General features: G+C 38.9%; 3 protein-coding genes across 4 annotated transcripts in view; all 3 read right to left on the minus strand.

Moving 5' to 3' along the window:
- LOC120569618 (carboxy-terminal domain RNA polymerase II polypeptide A small phosphatase 1-like) overlaps positions 1–10,323 on the minus strand; it is a 29,503-nt gene extending 19,180 nt beyond the window's left edge. The window contains exon 1 of the mRNA XM_039817568.1: positions 9,911–10,323. Within this exon, the coding sequence (XP_039673502.1) occupies positions 9,911–9,983 (73 nt within the window). The 5' untranslated portion in view covers positions 9,984–10,323. The remainder of the gene's footprint in view (positions 1–9,910) is intronic.
- Positions 10,324–12,747: 2,424 nt separating this feature from the next.
- LOC120570216 (SPEG neighbor protein-like) lies at positions 12,748–15,527 on the minus strand. The gene is made up of 5 exons (XM_039818450.1): positions 15,340–15,527; positions 14,699–14,805; positions 14,285–14,592; positions 13,311–13,452; positions 12,748–13,037 (listed from the first exon to the last, which is right to left on the minus strand). Exons 2-5 carry the CDS (start codon positions 14,803–14,805, stop codon positions 12,899–12,901), a joined length of 696 nt encoding a protein of 231 aa, XP_039674384.1. The 5' UTR covers positions 15,340–15,527; the 3' UTR covers positions 12,748–12,898.
- A 379-nt stretch (positions 15,528–15,906) lies between these two features.
- The window catches only part of spegb (striated muscle enriched protein kinase b), a 47,016-nt gene continuing 42,233 nt past the window's right edge, over positions 15,907–20,689 (minus strand). For both annotated transcript variants that reach the window (XM_039818074.1, XM_039818073.1), the window contains 3 exons: positions 20,442–20,517; positions 19,577–19,726; positions 15,907–19,406 (listed from right to left, as the gene is read on the minus strand). In XM_039818074.1, coding sequence (XP_039674008.1) covers positions 19,151–19,406; positions 19,577–19,726; positions 20,442–20,517 — 482 coding nt within the window. In that variant the 3' untranslated portion in view covers positions 15,907–19,150. The remainder of the gene's footprint in view (positions 19,407–19,576; positions 19,727–20,441; positions 20,518–20,689) is intronic.

Consider the following 20,689-nt stretch of genomic DNA (forward strand, 5'->3'; position numbering starts at 1 on the left):
GGGTGAGCAAATGCCAGGAGTTTAGTTATCTTTAAAACAAAATTAAGACTGGTGTGTTACCTGCGTGCCAAATTAATCAGAGCACACAAGGCCAAATTGCCCCCTAAATTACCATATGACTGGATGATGGCCAACAAGGTAGCATTTAAAAGGCTATTCTTTTTTTTATTTTTTTTTAAATGGAGTACGGTGAACACCAGCACAGTGCTCACTCAACAGGTCTTATGACTTCATTTTCATTTGATCTACCTTAACATCACTCAAGTTGTACCAAACATCCTATCAACTGGTGTCAGAGTGATGAGAGTTTCCAAAAGAACTGAAAAAGTAGCTGAGCGGTGATGAGTAGTCAGAGCTGTCAGCTAAGTCATTAGGATGTGGCTCACACAGGATTAAATCTGTTGCCTCAGTAGAGAGTATCAAGGACCTGTCATCTTGATTTGGGTTTAAATGAGTAATGATTGCAGAGTAGCACATGCAGGCAATGGTCTTGTTTAGCAGACAACAAATAGAGTCTGTTCACAAATGTTGTTATTACTGACGGCCCAGATAACAAAACATTTTCTCTAATGCGGGAATATAGAAAACAGAAATGCATTATTAAAAAAGAAGCATTGATTTTAAATTGTTTCAATTTCACTCCATTTAGCATGTTCTTAACTTTCTACTGATTGACACAAAACTGATATTTTTACTTCTGTTCACTGCAGCACCATTATTCATAACAATGCTGCCTATTTTCATCACTGCATTATGATATAATGATTCTAACAATCTGATAATAATTAAGGAAAGAGCTGGACAATTTAAATACAAAAACACAAATCCAGAAATATAAAGCCAAAACACCTGAAAATACAGAGTAAAAACAAAAACATGAAATATGGACAAAATGACTCAAGAGTGATCGAATTCAACGACTATCTTAACGCAGCACACAAAAGAAAACGCCACAGCTAATTCTAAATTTACAGTTTTTCTCAATCACTTTGGCACATTACTGAAACAAACTTGTCAAAACTCTATGTACAATCCTCACACCACGTAGTACATTCAGCACATCACTCTGTGACCTGCAAAAGGTGATTACTCAAATCAAAATAATTAACTCGTTTCAAATGTATATAAATCCATCAATGATTAAATCATTGCCATCAAACCAAAAAGGTTCCTTTAGCATTGCTTAGAACTAGACAGTCACAATGCAAAGACATCTTGTCAAATGACAGTGTACTCTAAGTTACCCTCTGTAATATTGTCCAGTTGCTAACATTGTATATTTAGGCAGCTGAATAGTATTGATGTCAGCCATGGCACACACACACTATTCTTGCTCAAAGTATGCACACACCAGCCAAACACAAAGGAAGCTTGTACAGAAAAATATATACACAACAGCAAAATTATCAGGTACTGTTGTACAATATGTGCAAGAAAAAAGAAAATATGCAGCAAATGTATCAACCTCAAGGGTCATCCAATCCCTCCTCTCTGTCTGGCCACAACATTTTATTCACATCACACCTGATATCCTCCCTTGCAGTGCAACGAGGGAAAAACATTTAGCATGACGCATTCAATCCCCCCCCCCCACTAAAATCTGCTGTGATATCCTCATACATACACACACACATATACATATATACACATATACATATATATACATATACACATATATATATATATACACATATATATATATACATATATATATATATATATATATATATATATATACATACATACATACATATATATATACACACACACACACACACACACACACACACACACACACACACACACACACACACACACACACACACACACACACACACGTGACAGTTATTGGGATTGTTGGTTGCTATATTTTGCATGTAGGGATTTACACAAAGAACATGTGTATAATTGCATTTCAGAATATGATTCAATAGCAAATGAATGCAAACTACTTTGACCTGCAAGGCTTACTCAATGCATTTTGTGCCAGAGCAACTATAAATGACGATAGTCATGTGAACAACTGACCAAATGTTCATATAAATTGTCATATAGTTTGACAAATTTTAATAGTCATTTGATGGTTGTGCCAAAGCGATTGAGAACATTACAAAAACCTTTATGAACCACTCTATTCGGCCGAGCTTCATCCCTGAACAAGTCTGACCTACTTTAAAGTGTTCTCTATGTCGCTGGCCTGTTGACTAATTCATTCAACTGGGGCTGAAAGTGGACAAAGCCACTGGAGAGCTGTCGTTATGCCGTAGGCATGCTTGTTGGGACATAGCTTTCTTGGTCCCAGGATGAAAGGTTTGTGTGCAAACGTGTGAGGGGACTGGGCAGGTGAAGCTTGTCGTGTAAGAAAACATCACGCTGCTCAGTGCATTACCTCTACTGATATTACATTTCAGAGTGCTTAAAATAGCCTGCCAGAGCAGCTGCTGACAGCGGTTAACGATGATATTCTATGTATATATATATATATAGAGCCGCTTACTACCACCAGGCCATAAACAGTCACAAACAAAACCTTGGAAATTACTATTCTGTGTGTTTACACTGCACAGAAATGCTTCATAATGAGGACTACATTATAAAGCTGACAAAGCTGTAAACTCTGCAGTATTATGTAATTCCAAAATATTTCTATTGATAAATGTCTACATTGCAAATGTCAACTGAATCCCAGGCATAGACTGTTAATATTAATGGACAGAGCATTTGTGACGTCACCCATTGGTTTGTGGAGATCTGCTATGAGTCGTCGAGTTTGCCGTTACGGGCGCAGCCGTCCTGGTTGCGGATGTGTCGATTTTAGACGAGAAGGAGTAGTGAGGGAGGAGCCCTTACACTCTACGTTACACACATTCACTGGCAATCACATCATAGACCCGCCCTAAAACACCCCCTGCTTTAGCGCCGATTTTAAAATCAACGAGACCATAATTCAAAAAATTAACATCATTCTGGGTTGCAGAAGACTTAAAACGAGAGCGATTGAGACAATAAACTCATTATGAAAATGTTTACTGAGGTAATAAATCAAGTGAGAAGTAGGGTCACTTTCTCATAGACTTCTACAGAAACCAAACTCCTTTTGCAACCGCACGTGTCACCTCCTGCTGGAATTCAGATAGAATGCAGGTTTAAGGCACTTCCGCATTTGCAGCACTTGGCCGAACCGGATGTGTTGTCCATTAATATTAACAGTCTATGATCCCAGGCTGCACAGACGGCACCGGCTCCTGATAGAATGAGTTAAGGTCCAAAATAAGAGAGCTCAAGTACAAACCACAAGCCATTTGAACTGGTTTCATTTCAATCCCCTTTGGTTTCTAGCGTGCCGTTTAGGATATATAATGCTCTGAAAGATATGATATATAATGTATTGTGAGGATGATCAGTAAAACAATACAATTAATATTAAATAACTAATAATAAATAATAAACCATTTGATATCCAGACAAGTCATTTACATGAGAACCATGTGAGAAATTGCAAATAAAAAGGGGAGCTCAATGGGAAATATTTTCAAGTTGTCAAAGAATGCCAAGTTCAGGTGGAAGTTCAAATTGTGTGACCTTCTTTTGTTTTTTTTAAATTCACCAGGTTAGCATCTCAAACCCCCAGGCCACCAGGTAGCCTGATTGTAGAACACCCTCCATTTAAGTAGGTGTTGAGTGCATCACTTGCATTTTATCATATGAAATAAATAATTTTTTTGTTGTGGGGACATTAAAAAAAAAAGAAGAAAAACAAGGATCAGCCATAAGAAACAGAATAACCCCTGAAACAAGGGACAACTAGGCCTGCCTGACATTCACCCATTGTCTTTATCTTGGAAAGTAATCCTGTGTTATGGACCTACCTATAGTTGCAGAGGTGAGAGAGACTGGCAGTTGGAAATGGCTTGTGGAGATTTTTTAAACATGTGAAATCATGCGAAATTACAAAATTACTAATAATTGCAGAGTGTTAAATCCACCTTTTAGTATAAGGCTTAGCTCACTTGAAACTCACTGAGGTGGTACCAAAAAAAGTACAAGGTACTATCCACCACTTCTGCTAATGTAAAACCAAACACGGGTGAGTTGAATTCAGCAGAGTCGCACCATGCAGTGGAAACATAACATAAGACTCTATAGCCATGCTAGTGGCTCTGTGAGGCTGTACTGTGTCTATACAGTAAGCAGTGCACAGTGCAAGCTACAGGCTAACACCAGCATGCTAATGCTCACAATCACAATGTTAGCATGCTGATATTTAGCAGGCAATGTTGACCATGTTCACCAACTTTGTTTAGCATGTCGGCATTTGCTAATACAAAAAGTACAGCTGAAGCTAATAGGAATGCCATTAGATTGCAGATATTTGGTCAGAAACCAAAGTATTTGGGGGAAAATATTTGTCCTGATGATCACGCAACAGGAAAGGTTAAGGGATAGAAAGTTGTAAAACTTAATCCTGAGGGGTGTATGCATGTGTGTACCAAATTTCATGGCAATCCATCCAACAGATGTTGCGATATTTCAGACTGGACCAAAGCGGTGGACCAAATAATAACAATGCCGTCCCTAGAGTCCCGTCACTAGCGTAGCAAAAATAAAGTGAGCTTGACATGGGTGTCAACCTATGGCCTCAACACAATGGTATGCATCAATTTAGAAACACTGAAAAGCTATGACAGTTAGATATGAAGTTTTATAGAAGCATATAGAAGAAAGTTGTTATTTATTTATTTGGGATGTAACGATGCATTGTGAATTGGTTAAAAATCTATACATGTTTAAAGATTACAACCGTTTGAGATAAAGAAATGAATTGCGATGCAATTTGTAAAGGGCCTAGGACGTAATCTCTTTATAATTATTTGTCTGAAACGTGAATTCAGACAGTACTACGTGTTCTTAGTTGTTTAATTTGAAAATAATTTTTTTTTTAAATCTAATTATTATCATTTTTTTTACTTGATTTTGTTATTTAAGATTAAATACAATTTCAGTTGCATTTTTAATATGAGGACACGTCGGACACAGCTGTTGCACAGTTTAAAGGAATATTTTTCAGTCATTTGTGTGTATATATATATATATATATATACATATACATACACACACACACACACACACACACATACACACATACACACACATATACACACACTTTATACAGTATATACTGTGTATATATATGCTAAGCCATGTGCCACACACAGTAAATAGCTTGTGCAGCATACACAGTTTTTCTCTGAGGTGCTCCATGTAACATGTGGGTTGGATCCTAATCTGTAGGTGGGTCATCTACATGGCATGCTGGACCAGGGACAACCTTTAAACACTGAACCTCTGCTATTTAAGAGCTACGCACTGATCATAGTTTTCTGCAACCAGATTTTAAAGAGCACTGGGGAGATCATAAACCTTGTTTAGCCAAGTCAAACAGAAGCAGTCACAGCCAGCTGAGTTCTAGCAAGTAAGCTCATTCACTAAACATAGTATTTTCCATTTCTGATTAATCACATTAATGTGATTGTAGCTAGATTCCTTAGTTGCACCTAATTTTTTATTAAGCTTTTTGTTTCAAAATCAGTCCCACGTGTATAATTAGGTAGCAGAAATGGGCAAGAAGCAAACTGTACTGCAACATTCCTCACACCTCTCTGCCCAAGAGGCTCAGACACTGATAACGAGGTTACAGCATATCCAAAGGGGCAGCAACGACCTCGCGCCACATCAGCATTTTTTAGCCTACTTAGTTGAACGCAGGCTTATCTGGGACGCTTTCAGGCTAGGCATGCCTCTGCACTGCTTCTATTCCTATCCAGACACAGAAAGACTGAGGCCTCCCACGACCGACTTTCCGCCACTTTGACACCTGATATTCTGTTACAAACTGACAACTCGCTTCACATCCCTCCAAGGCAAATAGTATGGCAGGTTTACGGTGGCCAAACTGGTCAGGACAGAACCATGTTTAAACAGCTTTGCATCTGAAAATATTCACCTTAATGATGAAAAGACTACTGTAGTTATTCCAGTTGCAGTGCTGACTTCGTGAACAGTAGAATGGCTTGATGGTGCAGAAAATGACCACTGAAAATAATCTATTATATGTATATATCTATTATATGTATGTATGTATATATATATATATATATATATATATATATATATATATATATATATATATATATATATATATATATATATATATATATATATATATATATATATATACACACACATACACACATACACACACACACATACATACATACATACATACACACACACACACACACATACACACACACACATACATACATACGATATATATATATATATATATATATATATATATATATATATATATATATATATATATATATATATATATATATATATATATATATACATACATACATACATATATTAGTATTGTAGTATTGTGAAGTGCGATAAATATGCCACAAAACATAGCATGGAACTTTGCAAAGACTTTTGAAAGAAAGTTTCCTGAAGTTAAAGGTTAATACCTATATGGCTGCAGCAATTTGTAAAACTACAGTCAGGCTGAAGACAGCTCACCCTTTCCTATTTCTCTGGCCCCTCACTTCTGGATAGCAGCCATGTTTTGGACTCATGACCTCTTGGCCAGGAGGAAGTAATCTAAGAACAGGCTGGAGTTGGCTTGTACGAGTAAGCAGGGCGGTGCTGCCACCTTCTGACTGGACTCCGCTTTAATAAAGAGAACAGCAGAAACGCTGCACAGTGATGCTCAGTTAAACACTGGCTGAATTTCCTTTCTTCATCCTGCTTCCCCACATGCTGCGGCCCAATTTGATGCGGTTTGGTTGTGGATAGGACATTAAATAATTCAATCATTCTGATTTTATCAGTTCATTTCGATTCTATAAAGGCGAATGCCATAGCATGAGAAGCAATAAAATAACATCACTGGGTGGTGTGATACAACATTTAATTAGAACTTCAGTACCCCAACTCTTAGTCATGGTCTTCTTTCATTCAATCACCACACTCTTTTAAATCCAAAAAGGGACAGCTCCTTCAGAAACTGGTTTCCACAAAAACAAGCTACACCATCTGTATCTCTCTGCCAAAGGACAGTTTGTGCATAATTAGAGTCACAGAGGCACAATTTAATTAAACTGATACTATCTGTTTAATGAAAAGATTTGGCAAGTCTGGCAACACCTCAAACACTTACACAACATTCACTTGAAAACAATGAGACCTGCCATATTATACAATTAATCATCTCAAACTTACTTACTGAAGTTGAACTGAAGCTATGTTTAATACTGTAAAGATGCACATTATCGATCCATGTTGGGAATTCTTTGTTGTTTTTTCCTTATTTTTTCCTCATTTCTTTATCCTCAGGAACTGTTCTTTGTACAGGGGCATATGGACTGCTACAATGTAAATTTAACCAATGTAATGATCCACTTTTGAATGGACTGTGTCCTCTCTGATTAAGTGTAGAAAAGTATTGGGCTAATGACAATGCATTGATTATGAGCCTAGAACATAACTGGTCTGATTATCCATTGCTTTTAAATGTATTGAGTGGCAATTTTTCTGCCTTGTCCTGTTCACAGTCCATGATGGGAGTGCCACTTTGTGAATGAATGACGTCATTCAAGAGCCGGACCTGATTGGTCCTGGTCAGTCAACCAAACTATTAAAGGCTATGGTTGAGGTGAATGTGTGAATTTGCCTGATGAAGGTCCAGACCGAAACGTATTTTTCTAAATAAATGATTGCTTGCGTAATGGTCGGTGTGCAGGACGTTTTCTAAGGGAATTTTTTGTTGGAAACTTATCCCCCCCGTATTTCAATCGCCAGTGGGCAACGAGCAGGCAACGGTCATTCTGATGCCAGGGCCTTGTTTAGGCAAAGGGGTAGGAGTACTCCTAATGCTTAACCTGTCTTCTTTCTTTATGTGTGGGAGGAAGCCAAATAAAAAATAAAAAACACAGGCAAACACAAGGAGAGCACCTTTGTAGACAGTGCTAACCACAGAGCCCCCCCTTGCTGGCCTTCAGGCCTACTTCATAATGGTGCGAAGAAAATGATAATCACAAACAGGGTTTTTACTGCATACAGGAATTATGAAATTTTTTGATTTTTTTTAATCAAATTCAAATCCTCTCTAAATGTGTTTAATAGCAATTTACCAAACAACCGTTGAACAAGGCGAACATAAACTTGAATAGGAGCGCTAAGCTCGTGTTTCAACGTCCAGAGTCAGGCTGTGTTGAACTCTCCCGATGATTTTAACGATAGTATTTAAATATTAATATTTTTTTAAAGCGGTTATGTTAATTGGGGGGGGGGGGTTCATTTACTCAAGCATAATAGGCATTTTGTTTATCATGCTTAGATTTCTGTCAAAAAAGGTAACAGACTCTTTGCATTTACTGTATGCGGACTGATCATGCTTGACCCCCCAAAAGGCCCATTCTGAGTCAGGAAAAACCCTGACAAATATTAGGCAATGCCTTGCAATACAAGCCTTTACTTAGCATTAGTTAATAGTACTTGTGTGTGTACGGAACCACACAAGTTTTGTTTTTGGTGTTTGTCCGTTTGTACTACTGTTATGCAGAAAATCTTTAAAATAGTTATTAAAAAAAAGAAAAGAAACGCAGCAGCCCATTTAAGCCCCCAAGAAAGAATATTTCTTGTTTCAAAGCAGCACCTAGAAAACAGACAAATACTGTCTGCTTCTGTTGACCACTCAGTAGCATTTTTTTTTCTTCCTGTTTGTTTAGTGCCTTATGCATCTTGATTGTAATTGCTGAATCTGGAAAAATATATCTCTCCTCCCTTCACTGTGTGTAATTTCCCTGTAAATCTGCTTTTCTATCCTAATTTGGGAGGTGTGTGTGTGTTACACAGGTAATTACAGTGTGCCCGTTTAGTGCCCCTGTATTTATCATGACATTTCTAGTAGATGAATGTATGGTTTTCTTGATACTTAATAACATAATACAGCTAAAACTAAGTAATCCTGTCTGGGAACATTTCAAATTACACATTCATTGTTTATATATCATGACAAGGTTGTATATATCATTATTTCCACCATGCTTTGGTTGACCCCTGTGAGAGCACAAATCCATTTCACAAGTTTTAGTAAGTGGAATTGTCCCTCTGTGCTTGTGAGCTGTAAATTCAAAGTTATGGAATACATTCAGGAAGTACCTCTTAGCCCAGAACTAGTGATAAGAACACCTATAATAACACCGATAAGGACAGAGCCATAGCCTACTACTGAGGCAGACTACTGAGTTATGGACGTGCTTTCCAGTCTAGAGTGAGAACACGTGGTTGAGGCTAGCCTATAAAGTCCATTTTAGTAGCAGCATGTGCTCATATTGTTAAGAAAAAAATACCTTCTTGCGATAACTTGATGAGCTCAACTGAAGCTGCTCAACATCAAAGTCCGAAACAATAACAGTGAACTGTCAAAGTGACCCCGCCCCCTTTGAATAGACCCATTATTTCTTACGTTTTACTCGCTCTGCATAAACACGCATAAACACTCTGCCAACTTAGCGACTTCTTTTTACTTCACCGCTCGTTTAAATCAAGATTCCTGTCCATTTTGTACGTATTTAAAGCTCCTAAGCGGCTGCTCGTGGCTTTGGCCTACCCACAAGGCGTCCCCGGGTTTCAAACTTAACTCGAAAGCTAGACGGAATTGTTTTCAACATTCAGCAAATGTAGGTTTCTCAGAATGATGAAGGCATTGCCATGAGCTCGTTCACGGTGCTACAGTTAGCATTAGGACACCGTGACGTCCAAAAACACCGCTATTGTGTGCCTCGCTGACATTGTCATGCGCAGCCGAAAAGTTCAGAAAACTTTTTCCCAAACTCACCATCCTCACGACAAGTCGCATTTTCCTCCTCGTCTCTGGTTACTTGCGTGATTATCGACGGCGAATGGTCCATTAGGTCCGTCACTCAAAGATAAGGACGTTTTTTTTTTTTGCTTGTATAAAATAGTTCGAAAAATAATTATTTATATTTTGCCACTCCCTGTCTGCAAACGCGCATACTGAGCGTAAAAATAAAGAAACGCTCTAAACAGCAGAAAGGGGTCCAAAGCAAACCATTCCGGACCAAACCGCTCTAAAATACAAAACGTTAAAAGTGTCTAAAGTAGTTTGTTTCTAAAAGTTCGTACGTTGAAGAAGTTCATCAATTTGACCATGCTAACATGGAACTTGACGGTTTCAAGGAAGCCCCATTCTTAAAGCCACAATGCAGGATGTGAAGCTTTTCACTAAATAGCACTGTAGGCCTACGTGTAACGTTAACGTGTTGCTCGTTTAGTTGGGGGGGGGGGAATGTTGTGGATACATTTCAATGCGTTTTTTTGGCGTTTAATTTTTAGTTTGACTTTGAGTGTATATTCGCCGAATATAAGTGCTAACTGTATAAAACCGATATTTTTCATAATTTAGATATATTTCCCAATATATCTTGTTAATCGTAAAAAAAAATAATAAAAAAAAATTCAATTTTCTGGCGTTTAAGTGAACCGTTTCTTGCACGTGGCGTGTTTTTAAAGTTTGTTCAAACCATAGACTGGCTTTGACGTTTGATGGGGGCAGCCTTAAAACCGACCGAGTAAAAAAAGGAAGTAAGGGAGTCTTTAAAGTGCCAGATCAAAGTAACTTTCTTTCTGAAAAATCTTCAGAAAGAGTCCTCCCCCATGTAAACAAGGATAGTTTATAAAATATGTTATAGCTGCAACTGTTTAAATAGATAGATAGATATATCTATCTATCTATCTATCTATCTATCTATCTATCTATCTATCTATCTATCTATCTATCTATCTATTTAAACAGTTGCATATTTATCTATAATTAAAATTATATATTAATAGAAAATAAACACAACATATAATATAAATTAAAACAGCTCAATCATGACAGAGATGGATATTCATGCTACAGAGTACAAGGCAACTATTTATTTGGCCTTTATTGAACCAGAAAAGAAGGTAGGCTATTTAACATTAACAAAAAACCTTATGATAAGGAATGGGGGATTTTTTTTTCCAAAGAAAAAAGACAAAAAAAATCTAAATTGAATGTGAAATTGGGATCACAAGAGGATTTTTTTTTTCTCACCAAAAAAACTAAACAAACTTTATTCCTATTCATCACATATACACGGTATAATGTAGCGAAATTCAATTACTGCCTTTAACCCCTCCTAAGTATTAGGAGCAATGGGCAGCTATCTATACAGCATCCTGGGAGCATTTACAACTTACTAACCTGTTAGTTATGTTGGATAGTGTTGTATCTCTAAAGTGATCTGAACATTTGTCTCTGGTTGCATATAATGGCCCTGACCCACCGACCCGACGGCTGACCGTCGGCAGAAAAGGCAGTGGGACTGATCAGTCGGCTCCCCGAGGTCCAAAAAGTGCCTTGGAACACACCGAAGCTACGCAGTCTTGAGCGTACGTTCTGCGCGAAATGACGAACGCGTCACGTGGGTCTGGCTTCTGCAGCTGACCGATAATGGGCGGCTTGTTCGAAATACGATCTCGTATTTTACGAAAATACTTCACTGAAACGTGTTTCTGAAAACATTTGAACTGCCATACAGTTGCTGAATCTGTCTTCATTTCAGATCGACAAAGGTCAGTTTAAAAGATTTTCGTAAGATTTGTAGAGGCGTTCGTCACTCATCCCGCTCGCCATTTTCCGGGTTAGCACTCCACCAATCAGATTGGTCATTGAGTCCGACTGCCCGCCCTCCGACCAAGCATGTCAGGTGGGCCAAAATGAAAGCCGACGGCCCCTCCAACGGACGACGGCACGGAACACACCAAACAGACTCGTCACCAATCTCGCCAGACTGTCCGACGGCCGATTATCGTGTTGGTGTGTCAGCGCCTTAAGCAATCTGTTACATTGAAGGGTTTTGTATAGGTGGACTGTCTCCCTGGTGCGCCTGATCCACACAGTCTAACCTCTGTAACTATACTAACTACTGAAACTGAAAAATTAAACTTGCTGTGACTTTCTGCCTGGTTTTACTGCGTTACAATTTGAATAATCAGCGTACACAGCTGAGTGGAAAAGCCAGTGTATTAATACCTGACAACTGTAATTCCTCTGATCACGGCTATTCTGCCGGCAGCAAAATATATCTCTGACTGTACACAATTAATTCCATTCATGTCCACCTTGTCTTTCAAAATACAAAATACTTTTTAAGAAGTTGTGGTCTTTTGGTTAGTTTTGTACTCTAATGAGCGGTACGTTTTGATAAGTATTCCATTAAGGAGATATTAAGGCTTAAAGAGAAATATGTTTCGGGGCATTCGTTTGCTTGATTGACTTGTGTCTCAGCTTCTATCCTCACAGCTGTGGTTGTCATTTACTCATCCCAGCTCAGCTTCACTCACACGTCCCCGTCTTTGAGCAGGATTTTGCAAACCTAAGACTTAGCTGTTCTTATCAACCAGGACAGGACAAATTGTACAAATGAATTACAGTAATAAAAACCACACTATGGATACTATCTTACACACGTCTCTCACATGTACCCTTTTATGTATGTACAGGTTTTGTATATATTATTATTGTAACATGCTGTCTTTTGAAATCTCTGCTTTTGTCCCACAATACAAACACTTTATCCTGTCATCAATAATGGATCATTTAAAAAAAAAAAAAAACTCAAAAGCTGTTAGCAAAAAAACTCTTTACTTTTTTTTATCATGGGCATGATTGAAGGTACAGTTGGAACACAGCAGCAATACCGTATATTGTCCATTGGATTGCGCTGTAAGAGAACAGAGGCTTTTGCATTAGCACCAGTGTAGTTGAGAGGTTACATCAGAGGATGTCGACGCGAGCGAAGGACTGGTCTGTGCCCAGATTGTTCTCCACAAACACCTCATACTTGCCGGCATCAGACAACTTAGCATTTTTGATGGTCAAGATCGTGTTGGTGTCTCCAATGTCAAAGAATACCCTGAAAGACAATTGTAGCACCTTTATTATCACTACTTGTTAAATATGCTGTCCCTAGAATTCTGAATTACAATCACTTCATTTGCAATCTACAGTAATTGGATGGTGTGTGTGTGTGTGTGTGTGTGGGTGTCCTGATGGCATTAGTTCACACACAATGCCTTTTCTCTATGTACACACATCCTGAAAAGCATTGTACACACACACACACACTATAGAAATAGAAATACATTAGTACAGCATTCCTCCTAATTGAATGTCTAAGACAGCCTACCTGTCATCTTCTTCAATGTCATCTCCATCTTTAAGCCATGCAACATCTGGAGGAGGCTCCCCACTTATTTCAGCCTTGAGCACCACTGTTGTCCCTCTTTTGGCCTTCTTGTTGTCCGGGCCTTTAGAAACCTTAGCAGGGACTGGGGATGCATGATGCAAATACGATGTCAGCCACATGCTTTATTGACAATCACAAGTGCTAGAATTGCAATTGCCTCAAAGATAAAGTCGTACAGGATGGAGAAGGAATGTCCTGCCCTACTCTGTCTCGGATTAGCTAGTACTCTTTGCCTTTGTTTTTTTGGATTGGTTAGGTTTAGGCATGAGGAGTGAGATTAGTTAGGGTTAGGGTAAGAATACCAGGATAAGCCAATCAGAGGCCGAGTAGGGCGGAACATTCCTTCGCCATCATAGGAAACGCAAATTGAGACACAAGAGGCACTACTAATCACTAGAGGAATGAAAGCTTGGCTTCAGACAGGTCCCAGGACAGGAGCAACCATTAGCATCAAGTGATTTCTGTCCACAGGTACAACTCTTTCTTCAGTTAGTACTTCACTTCATCTAGGATGATTGCTTAGGAACGTTTTTATTCCATTGTTCAAGAAAATTAGGTGTTTAGAGCAACAATTTTATAGTAGACATTTTGGGAAATACTCTTATTCGCTTTCTTGCCAAAAGCTATATGAGATGATTGGCACCACTCTCATATCTTTCCTGTAAATGATAATATATGTCCACAACCAGCAGCTGGTTAGCTTTGCTTAGCATAAAGACCGGGAAAAGGAGGAAACTCATAGCCTGGCTCTGTCCTAAGGTAACAAAAGCATGTTTCGATAAATGTTGAACTATTTCTTGAAGCTGTTTGATTAAATTCAGATTCTTCCAATCATGCCAAATATACAAAACTTAGATCCATGTCTCATTGTAAAGTATAGTAACAACAAATGCCAACAGATGATCTGTACCCACCTTCCACTAGAATACAGGCAGATCCGTATGTCTGTCCAAATGGATTTTTAATGGAAACTGTGTATTTTCCAAGATCAGCCAGAATCCCATCTCTAACCACGAGCGCCACAAAATCCGGGTCTTCAAAAACATAGCGGTACTTGGGACCATCCTTCAGCTCTTTGCCATCCTTGGACCAGACAATGAAAGGATCTGGAAAGGCGCTCACTCTGCACTCCAGCTTTGCAGCGCTGCCCTCAACAAGAACCACATCTTTGAGATCCTGCAGGATCTTGGGAGGGCCCTTCTCCCGCAGCTCTTTACGCGACCTATGTGATAAAACACGGGAATGTAAGAATTCTTTCATGCCTTAAACTCTGCTCAAAAAGGCACTGGAATGTCAATGATGCCGACAGACACCGGATAGTGTTGCACCTGTGGCCGCGATACGAGGCTTGGATTCGGACGGCAGCCTCCTGTACCTGAGGATCGCTGATGTTCACAGTGCACCCAGGAGGGGGCGCAGGCTTCACTTTGGACATCTGCAGTGGTCAGAGCAGGTTAGCATTAGGAGGAACCATGAAATGAGTTAAAAACCTTATTTAAAATCCAATTTATCAGAGCAGACAGTTTTGACTTGTCATAGCAGGACAAGCACAGTTGGCTCTGTTCTATTCAAGAGCCCCAGTAAGCCATGACATTGTGACAGTGAGCCAGCATGAACAATGGGACCCTGAAACTGAAGCAGCTAAATGGAATTCAGCCATCATTCATTTTGTTCATTGCACTTGTGCTTTTTCTACTGTGACATGTTCAAATCTGTGAAAAGGGCCTACATACTCTGGACCACTGGAAAAGATGAGTTAGGAGGAATTTTGTTCTTAAATGCATTAAATCGCATGACCTTACCAAGCATTTCTCTCATTTACAACTTAATGTCACATCTCTTACCTTGGAGAAAATCTGTGAAAATGTACTTTACCACTGAAGGATGTTTTTTTTGTGTGCAAATTAATTAAAAGGCATTACCTTAGCAAGCATTTCTTTCATTTACAACTTAATGTCACATCTCTTACCTTGGAGATCCTCACGCAGCAGCTCTCTTCTCCAGATCCACTCCAGAGGCAGCAACCCTAAACACTTCATGCTTTATATCTAGAGGTCCTCAGGGGAGAACAACTCATCACCTAGATGTTCCTTTTCCTTCTTTGGATACAAAAAAATACTCAGCATGACCACACTGATTGAGGATGCGCAACAAATGTTGCAGCCATACTCGTCTGTCCTTATAAAGCCTTCATATGAAATACTCGTGAGAATTTGGAGCAGTTAATAGTTTTGTTTGTGGTGGAAATGTGAGCCGTCCCTGGTGAGAATACACACATAACCGTTGGTCATCGGGGTCATGTGGAGGGAGTGGCCTCAGCCTGAACTGAGAACATTCTTTGATCATAAAATCATGACCTGACTATGATCTTTTATTTTAAACACCTTTCAAGTCATCTCTTCAGCTACTAGCACCAAGGAGTACAATTTAAACCATTTTAAAATATTGCAAGTTTAAGAATGGTTCATAGTAAATTCATAAAACTGCTTCCACTTTCACACATAGTTCCACTGTACAAGCAGATAGCAAGAATGCATATATTTGTCATATTCCCTTTATTGTTCATAGCCTTAACAGCTGTCATGCCTTTTCCATGCCAGATTCAGAAATGTCACAAAATAAACAGCAGCAGCTATAACAAATACAGTCACTCAATAAATAAACAAATTGCAAAACACACAAAGCAGTCACAGTCATATAATCAAAAATAATCATTCATTTAACAAACTGTTTTTTTGTCTGTGGGTCTAATATCCATCACGAGGCACTGCAACACATTCAACAAAATACGGCATAGGATTTTAATACAAAATTGGAGCGTTCAACATCTTTTTTTTTTCAAAACTGTTGTCTGCTTACATAAATAGTTGTAGTTTCATTTTATATGATTATAGAACATAATATATTGCACAGAGACATACAGTTTAGAATCGCATTCTCATGCTGATCTTGCATGTTTTCATTCAGGTTTAAAGCAAGTCCCTCTGTGCTCAACTTCTACTCTGCATAGGAAAATTACTGAGCCCAAAAGACAAAGAGCTGCAGAAAAGGGCAGTATTTATCTAGCAATAGCATTAGAATATATAGAGTTAGCAAAATAATTTCATAGAAGTACTAACAATCTGTCAGTCAATACACAGATTAAAACTCTTGATTTTTTGCTGAATGTATGACGCAGCTTTTTGTGATACTGTCGTAAAAGACTTATCAGTGTCTGATTGCAGTTCTTGATACTTTATGTATAATGAAATTAATTCAATCTGTCACAGAAATCTGTACTTGATATTAACACGCGTGACAGCAAAGGGATTCACATGCTGGTCTTAAAACTGAATTTGCCCTCACAAGGCAAAAGCAATATCAGAGAAACAACACAACATAGCCATTTATTTACCAAGAAATAATGAGGAAAGATCAAATGATCAATGCATCACTGATAAATGATCAATGTATTGTTAAAGCAAAGGTGCTGGTACTGACGCCTGAGGATGGACTTCCAAAACAAATATTTAGGATCAACCATATTTGAACAAAAAGGGATAATGGGCATTTTCTGTGGTGAGACGTAACAATATATTTGGAAACAGACATTAAACACCAATATGCCACTGAGTCTTATTCTACTTTCAATCCAAGGGACAAAAGCCGGTACGTGCCCAATTGCAATTCCAGAGTGATAAAACAATTAGATACAATTTATGAATTATCCCATTCTGTAATGGTTTGCAAATCAGCCAGGCATGCATCCTCTCAGTTACATTCTCTTGACTTGTTTTTTTTCTGTGGACTGCAGAAACAAAGAGCCATCGAGAACATCTTGGAAGCCGCTGAAAAGGCTTCCCTTTGGCTTTGGATGACTAGTGGGGCGAATTAAGCTACCTGGACACAAGCTGGGACCTGATCACCCCCGGCACAGTCGCCCGGGCAAGGGTGTCTGATGATAAGACCCGAAACAGCTGATGACCTCGGGTCTATCACTGATTTAATAATGTTTTATGATTTTATTTAGAGGTACATACCGCAACATATCTCATACATAGAGCATGGAATAAGAGGTGTCTCTTACAAATTAATGAAATATTCCCTAGAGCTGTAAGGATTGTCTAAGATTTGTTAACATTTCTGATTTCATGTTTTGTATAGTCTGCAGGGGCTGTAATATTGCATATTACTGTGTACAGTGTCTTTCAAGCTTATATGGGCTGGAAACCAAAAAAGGTGTGTGCTACTTAATTAAGGGAATAAATAAATAATAATTTCTAATTTAATTCTAACCATTTTAAATCTTCTTAAGGTTCGGCATTTAAAAGCTATCATTTATAAAAACCTAATAAATCACTCATTTTTTCAACACAGTAGCTTTTAGAAATGGAAAATTACAGCTAAAATAAGAATTAATATTATCATCAATGTCCTAAGGAACATCCTTTCTCAATGGTTTGGAAAGGCTATTGTTTATGCTGACTAATGCTAACTGGTTAAGGGCACTTGGAGGCACCCCAGTATCACCAGTGGGTTTCTAAAGCGATTGAGTTTAGCACTAAAGCCCTGAATGATCTTACATTTAATAATGATCTCGTATCTCAGGCAAAGTGCTGTACGCACACTCAGAGAACACATTGACCGACGGACTCTGCAAACTTGTAAACGTCATTTTAGTAAACTCAGAGATGAGTGCAAATATCTCTGCGTGGCTAATCCCACTGGATCTTTTACACTGGGATGAGTGGAAGAGCTAAGCTGAACTGGAAGCCAATGCTCTGGTTGTTAGCTTACTTGTGGTGAAGGAACTAGTGACAGTTCTGCATGGAGCCACTTATGCTGTGCATAGTGTCACTTGGAGCAAAAATTATGATCTAATAACGAATTCCAAAGCAAAACTCTGATTTTGAGAATCATTACTATATTCAGTAACATTAGGGAAGAAATGTGTGCTGATTTTAAGAGTCCTTTTCTAAAAGCCCTTTAGACGTATACTAGAATCCTCCTTTGTATTCTCTGAAATCAATTTACACTTTAAAAACTCAGAACAACAAAGTAACTGGAACTGCTACAATCTTGACAATCAGTGAGATGCTACAGAACTGTAAAAACTCTGGTACTGTAGCACGAATAACACTGCTTTAGTTAAAGTTGGATTAAGTTTATGGAGAACAATACTTAGCCCAAATCTGGGGATTTCCTTTATCATGGACACAGAATTAGACATCATAGAATTAACTTCTGCACAGGAAACATACTCCTTGTTTTGAGATTGTGCTGAGTATTCATCATTTTGGAATCTCGTCAATAACCTAAATGAAACAATGTTTTTAACATCAAAACTCTAATTGCAGCAATTTTAGGCCTTTCGTGGTAGGTAACTACAATGCATTCCCTCTAATCATTGTAGAGTTGACAGTAAGAAAGGAAGTAATTTATCCAAAATGTATGCAAAGTTACAAACCTTGAGGTACTAACTTGAAGACAACATCCTGCCTTGCATGAACAAGGTCCACCATATAAAAAAAATACAGTCAGGCTCTTGTAACTTTGAAAGAGTTCCCTTAAGTGTGAAAGCATTCTCTAGATTCTCTTTCAGAACCAGACAAGAAAAAGAAGTGACGTCTCTGTAGATCACAGCCACTGATTGTTTCTTGAGTTTTTTTTTTCTTCTTCCAAGCAAGTTCAACAACTCAAACCTGAAGGGACCACCCCACCTCAGGGCCAAAGTCTTGTCTGGCTCTGAGGATGTTTCCCCCCCTGTAAAGTCATGACAACTGACTTTTGGAAGCCTGTTTTCATTGGGTGAGAGGTGTGGGGGATGAAATTGGCACATTTGGCGTGGCAGGGCTGGTGGGGGTTTGTGGCGAGCTCTGGTAGGACCGCAGGAGGACTTTGTGCTTGGTGGCCATCTCCTCTCGCCTGCGCTGCTGGTCGGCCAAGAATTCCTTGAGACGGGTAGTTGTAAAGGTGAGAGTCTGCCTGCGAAGGCGCATCAGGTAGGCATCCTGAAGCCAGGAGTTATTGAAGCAGTCCTTAATGGAGGGCCGGGCCCTGTTGAAGATCAGACAGTGAGGATCCAAATGTTAAAAACAGAAAAGGGCAGCATACAATGGATTGTAATAAAGTACTGTAAAGTGCTGTAAAATTAGGTCTCAGCAAAAGGCAATGATAGAAATTCTATGCAATACGGCAACTAAAAAAAGGACTAATGTTCAACTTACCAAGGGTAGCTACAGAGGATCTTTTTAAGAAACAGAGAGGCACTTTGGGACACATTCTGGTAGAGTTTAGAGAGGTCAAACTTTGCCGCCTGGATCCTGGCTTCAGTCTCCTGAGGATCATTTTCAATGAAAGGCGACTTGCCGCTTAGCCTGAAAAATCAGAGGGGGGAGTTTTTTTGACACCCTCAAAACATGTCAACAATGCCCAATGAAATCTGAGATGGTTCCTTAGGTTAGTTGTGAAATTAGTCTCGCATTGCCAGACCTTCCTCCACAGCGCTGTGGAGGAAGGTCTGGCTAGTCCACACAGCATTCCGGGATGGGAGAAAAACGTGCTCTGGTTTATCGGCATTTCTTTAAACCAATCACAATCGTCTTGGGCGACGCTAAGTGCCGAGCCGAGCCACGGTGCCGCTGCAAAATAGCCTCGGGAAGGAACTTGTTTTGGTGTGTGTACACATGTTTTGTTTGAACATGTGTACGTTCAAAGGTAGTTTTAGTCGTGCAACAGAAAACTCCGATTGGACAGACTAGCTCGCTGTTTGGATTTCCCCTGCAGAGAGAGCAGTTAACCATAGTTTAAAATTACAACACAAAGAAAGCGGAAGGAAACGAGACGTATGAAAACAGACATCCGAATGGAGTGACATCGAGAGCAATCCCGGAAGTGGAACGACGTGGATATAGACTAGTTGTGAATCAAATGAATATCACAAGAGCAACAAGATGTCCAGACCATGAAAATCACAGTATATAGAAAAGACCTGTGATCTTGAAATCATAAGCCTCCTTTCACATAAAGAACACTATAACAAGTTTATTTGAAGAAGGCCTGCTGGCTGCAAGCTATGAAAGCAGTACTCACATGATGAAAGTCAGTACACCCACGCTCCAGATGTCAGCTGGAGGACCCACAACATCCCCTTTCAACATCTCTGGAGCTGAAGAAAGGAAAAGTGTTTTGCCTTCATTGTTTTACACAGAACTTTCATTACATCTGCAAATAGTCTTCATACTATGCAGTATGTATTTACTGATGTTGCATAGTTTTAGTTCTTAGTTCATAATACTCCTGGGATTTTATAGCTAGTGCATGCCCACTGACAAAACAGT

The sequence above is a fragment of the Perca fluviatilis genome, chromosome 12 (assembly GCF_010015445.1).
Source record: "Perca fluviatilis chromosome 12, GENO_Pfluv_1.0, whole genome shotgun sequence".
NCBI lineage: Eukaryota > Metazoa > Chordata > Actinopteri > Perciformes > Percidae > Perca > Perca fluviatilis.